Below are 6,000 nucleotides of genomic sequence, written 5' to 3'. Positions count from 1 at the left end.
TATTTTTTGAATTAAATATGTTATAACAAAATATGTATGAAACCTAGCTAACTGGAGTTGAATGAAGGAACCTTAAAGCCAATTTGTTGTAATAATTCAAGAGAATACATATCACCATTTAATATTTTATACACAAAAAAATATTTAGTCCAACACCAGCCAACCGATAAAAAAATATTTTTTTTTTTAATATAAATATACATATACACCATATTAAAAAATCAAAAATATTATTTACCCTCATCTGTTAAAAGTTAAATGTTTTTTATGATAGCATTAGGCAATCGAATTTAACACAAATCTATTTTGTACTGTTAACGAATTACGCAGGGACAGCTAGCCGACCCGCTCCTGTTTCGTTGGGCGTCAAACATTTTTACTTGTGAGTTGTGACGAAATTATCTTGCGTGGTCCTTAGTACTGAGTGTTTATGATTTATTTTATTTCTTGTTGATAGTATATATTGGGCGAGTATGTATAAATATTCGCCGTTTGCACAAACTTACAAACTTTATAATATTATATTATAAGTATATAAGTATACATTAAAGAGTATTGGTTAGTGATTACTATCACTATTACTATTTATTATAATAAGTTATAATCTTACTATGACAGCTCGATAGCGAAGTTCTACCTATATGGGGCTATATTGCTAAAATTTTTACTTTTATAGTACCTACAATAAAATTATTTTAACGTTTAATCTATGTATTGTTATGAATACACTATTTTTCCGGTTTAATCGGTGTATAATAAGGTATTTAAATAAATATAAAACATTTTAGAGAAGTAATACACGGACTTTAAAGTATTTATGAGGAGACTGTGTCTTGAACACCACCTTGCCTTTCTTGTTCACGTGCCTAATCTGAATAAGATAACGAATATATACATTAAAATCCAAATCTTTCAACAGCCATTGCAGTAAAATTACTGATGCAATCTGTATTAATTATTTGATATCCTAACTCCAATGACAAATCTCTAGAAATTAGAATATTATTAATGTTAATTAAGTATTACAAATAGTATAATATATAATCATGTATAATTTATGAAAAATAGTATTTTTTTTAAAAAAAAAAAAATGATTTTTATTTTTTAGTTGGGTTTTGGAATTTTAGTTAATTGTGGTCAAATAAAAATACTTTTTTAGAGGGGAGGGGCTATTTTCATTCATAACTAATTTAAATAACTAATTGAAATTTACAATACCTAAATGTATGAGTGAAAAACGTCTTTGAATCACGATTTGAGGGATTTTAAAATATTATATAACCCTACTAACAAGGTATTGGAAACTGACACTATTAGAACTATTTGTCTGGGAGTACTTGACTCATATTTACTAGAACTATTAAGTACAAAGTACCTATAGTATCTATCTACTAATAAATATTAATTGTTAACTATTTAAGATGACGACAAGTTATCGCCTAAACATAATCAAACTTAAATATTTCAAATAACCGCCAGGCTTACCTACTTGTGTTTTTAATTTCCATTAACGCAAATAAAATATTGATTACAGGAAGAGTATTTATAGATGAAAAATGAATAGCCAGTCAACAATTTTAAGTATCTTTGGTTTTTTTTAGTATCAAGTAGTATCTGTCTAGCAATTAATGTTATGATTATAAACAAATTATGTTTAATATACTAAGACTTTATTGACGAGGGCTTAGCAAACCCCTTGTCCTCTATATGCCTCATAATTTACTGTAATAATCTTCAATTCCATTATACGATCAATATTTGGATATTTCCCAAATACATCAGTATCTCGCTCAGCTTTGTCTAAATTAACCATGATATCATTAAATTTTGAACTTTTATCATTGTTCTCTTCACAGATTTCATTAGTTTCGTTACCCCTACACATTGTGTTATTCAACGATGCACCCATAATTTCACCTGTTTCTGTAGATACAGCCATAAATGATATTCCTGAATAATAAAAATCGTGTCATTTTTTGTATATTAATACATGTTACTATTGATTATAAATACTAGATACTACTTTATATAATAGAATGGTATGTAAACCTAAATATTATCTATAATAATGATTAATATATGTAATTTTAATTAAGTTAAAAAATATATTATTTTAGTTAATTTTTAATCCATAAACTAATAATAATTTTACTATTATAACTATTTATTACTTTTAGATGACGATATCAACTCTACATCGAGAAGTAACGTTGCACCTCAGGTCTTGGTTGTACTAGAAAACATACCTGAAATAGCATAACCTATCAGCTTGGAGGTATTAGTTACAATCAAGAACTTTTTGATTACTTTTTTTTGGTCCACCACTAAAAGTTGCATTCAAAGTAGAGTGTGTCTTATGTATTAAATAAAATTTGTTTAGTAAAAATAAAACTCCATGACTTAGCAGAGTTATTTGATAGGGCTTATTCTTGTGAAGCTAAAATACAATAAGGTATTTCGGAGTTTGCCTCAACGGGCATTATTCTATTGAATCCGAATATTTTTACTGATTAAGATTTTTTTGCTGCGAACACATTGAATTGTGATGATCCAATTACCAACGTTGAAAATATAATTGAAAACCTTACAACTTTAATTCAACACTTTAACATTCTAAAAATGCTTATGACTTATAGCTAAAAAAAAAATTCTCTTCAAAAAGACTTTGATCAATAAAGTGATGATGAAAGTGTCGATATTACGGAGATATATGACTGATAGTGATGACAACATAAATGATGGTAGTGAAGTATGTATAATTTGTGAAGAGTATGGTGAAATGAAAAACTTGACTTTAAACATTTGAAACATATTTACATAGAGTCCTAACTTTATAGTTCTATTCTAAACAATAGTAAAATATTTAGATTTTTATTACCGGAGATACATGAACTCCCGCTTAGGCGGCTGCCATTACTTCGATCTTCCTAAATAAACTAAAAATTCAATTTAAATTTTTAATTAACTATACATTATAATCATTATAATGTATTTAAACTGATGTTTAATATATACATATACATTATAGATACTAAGATACTTTCAAACAATTCTTTATTAACGATATATTTATTAAAGCTTATTTTACATTTCATACACAATGAATATTTTAAGATATAATAATATTAATTACATAACTTAGTCTTCCAAAGGGTAATACTTAATATACAATGATACAATGTAGCCTTATTATATGTACACATGTATAATTTTATATATGACAATGTATTTTTAAGTTGAAACAACAAAATTCCATAGCCTGTATACAATTATTTTGATTTATTTAAAGATAACATTTAAATGAATATAAATTCGAGATCAAAAAGAAAAAATATCTACATCTAAACACGATTCTTGGCGTAAACCTAATGAAATACCATAAAAACTGTTGCGCGAACTATTAATGATACACATGTCACACAAACACAGGAAATAAAATAATTATTAAACATTTTAAAAACTTGGTTCTCCTGAAACAAAATAATTAAAAATAGGTATAGGTATCAAAGTTAAAATACATCAATAAAATGAAACTATTATGTAATAGGTAAATGAATAGAAACATCACAAATAGTTAATAACAAATATAAAAATTATAATGTTCTCACCCAGTCAGTATGTTTGTTATATCCCTTGGTAGGTTAAAAGAACATTTTTGATTTGTACTTCGTAATACATTATTTTAATTAATGATAATATATTTTCAATATCTGTGCGGTGTTTCTCCCAGCCATGAATCTGGACTTGGTGGGAAATCTGCAAAACCATGTGTGCTACTGTTGTCGCTTAGTTCTGAAGGCGCAGAATGTGTAGGACCTAATATAAAATAACATGATATTTTATTTTATTTTCATCTGTCGTTAATAATTATAAAATGAAAAGTATTATTATTTAACAATAGTATACAGTTCCAGAAACTCTCATCTAGGAAATGTTGTGCCATCTAAAAATAACATCAATACACATGTTTAACCGTACATAGGATGATTTTTCCCTAATTTATTCCCAATATTTGTCAATTACAAATACATAAATGTATGAATATTATACACATTTGTACTAATTATACTTAGGTAGCTGATAAGCTTATACCAAATGAACGAGTAAAACATTTACTAATTTTATACCACTTTCATAGTTATGAGTTGCTTTATTCATAGCATAATATAAATATCAAATTTAATAATATTATCAGACGTCACTCGCATATAATTAACTTTATATTTATATTTATAAAAAAAATACATTTAAAAATAATGTATAATTTTCTTTTATACTTTTTATAGAATGTATAATATGTTTCAATGATGCAATTCACTATACCCAAAATAATAGCAGTGTATACCGCATCCGAATACAAAGTTGATTAAGTGATATTGTTTATATTATTTTTATTAGATGTAAATCGTAAAAATAATATTAAAAAAATATAGACCGTGAATTATAGGTGTTATTTGTACTGTCAATAATAATAATTACCGATATTAAATAAGTCATTAAAGTTTACGAAGTAAATGAAATAAAATTGTTTTTTTTTTTTATCGATGGATACAAATTTTGTTTTCATAAGCAATTATCGAACATCCAACAACCAAGTTGCTGCAAAAACAACTGTAAATCGTATATTTAATTAAATTAGTTGAAAAATCAGTAATAAAATCTCTAGATTTGAAGTAAAATGCTTTAGTGATTACTTGATATTTTAGAAAATTACATATCCGAAAACTCAAGATACTCTCTTGAAATGTCCTCGTTGGAGTGGACCACTAACTTATAATTATGAATCTTTCCACTCAAAATTCAATGCTATGTGGTGTTCTAACTCATTCAGGCATATATACAATTATAAACATTTTGTTAAACGTATATTTATCAAAATGTGAAGTACTTATATTATTAAAACAAGAAATGGTACAAAAAGTAAAAAAAAAAAAAAAATAAATCGGAGAAAATTTTAGTGTTGTATTCTAATAAAATACATGTTTTGGATATACTCAAAGCTTATTTCATACTTTTTTTACTAATAAATTAAAATAAATTTCAACTAACTCATCTATTTTTATTTATATACATACAAATCAAAATTAAATTATCCAAATATTATATCTAGTATAATTATTATATTATATTTAAATATTTTAAACGACTGAATTATGTTTAGTATAATATTACCTACACAAATTAATCAAATTTTTAAATATTAACATTTTTAATCATCTGTAGAACTTTTTAATACAGACAGTCCTAAAATATTTGTATGGATGTAAAGGAAGATGCTTTTTTTAAGTTCGGCTGGACTCAATATTTAAACATAGATACATTTATTCTTATATTTTAAATTTCACGGGACTCAATTAGTATGTATCTTAAAATAACCCAGGACACAATTCGTTCTAAAAAATGTCATTGGGATTCAGTTCGTATGTGAACAATAACTATAGGTTTATATTTTTAGATTATTCCAAAAAAGATATTGATGATGGTGAATGATATACTTTCCACTCTATCAGTAACAAAGCAATGAATAACATTTCAATAATATAACGAAGCAATAATTATATTATTAATAAGATTTAATTTAAAATACTATTACGTGTAAAGGAAAAATGTCTGGAGGGTAACTAATACTTGCAGAAGTCGAACAGCATAGGTAAGTCAGTAATACTAACCACGTCAAAATGTATGTTGCATAGTTCATTGTAGAAAAAATAAGCGTAACATTCGGCGCCAGTATATTAGCCACACCCATTACCGCCGGCGAACGCAGAAGCCCGACGCCTGAGGATACTCTTATAATATGAGAGTGAGTCAACGATACAATATTTATTATTAATTAATTTGATATTATTAAGTGCATTTTGAGAACAGCTATAATACACTGCATATAAATATGTTGTACAAGACATTAAAAACTAAATTTATTATGACGAATTTAAAAAATATATATTAACTCATAGAAAATAGATGTGTATATAGGATTATTATTAATATTATTTTTAT

The 6,000-nt window shown here is 25.7% G+C and overlaps 1 protein-coding gene and 1 pseudogene across 4 annotated transcripts in view; both read right to left on the bottom strand.

Annotated features, from left to right (window-relative positions):
• Positions 1-784: 784 nt before the first annotated feature.
• LOC113557776 lies at positions 785-2,337 on the bottom strand (annotated as a pseudogene).
• An 810-nt stretch (positions 2,338-3,147) lies between these two features.
• The window catches only part of LOC113556194 (LIM/homeobox protein Lhx3), a 49,157-nt gene continuing 46,304 nt past the window's right edge, over positions 3,148-6,000 (bottom strand). For 3 of the 4 annotated variants that reach the window (XR_003405456.1, XR_003405457.1, XR_003405458.1), the window contains exons 7-8: positions 3,609-3,816; positions 3,148-3,470 (exon numbers count right to left, since the gene is read on the bottom strand). Coding sequence is in view for 1 of the 4 variants with exons in the window: in XM_026961003.1 (XP_026816804.1) it covers positions 3,704-3,816 (113 nt within the window). In the remaining 3 variants the exon portion in view is untranslated. Of the gene's footprint in view, positions 3,817-6,000 lie in introns of all 4 variants that reach the window. The other variant, XM_026961003.1, reaches the window with a different exon arrangement.

This window comes from Rhopalosiphum maidis, chromosome 3, assembly GCF_003676215.2.
Source record: "Rhopalosiphum maidis isolate BTI-1 chromosome 3, ASM367621v3, whole genome shotgun sequence".
NCBI lineage: Eukaryota > Metazoa > Arthropoda > Insecta > Hemiptera > Aphididae > Rhopalosiphum > Rhopalosiphum maidis.
Note: the sequence above shows the minus strand (reverse complement) of the source record. Positions and strands in the feature narration are given on the sequence as shown.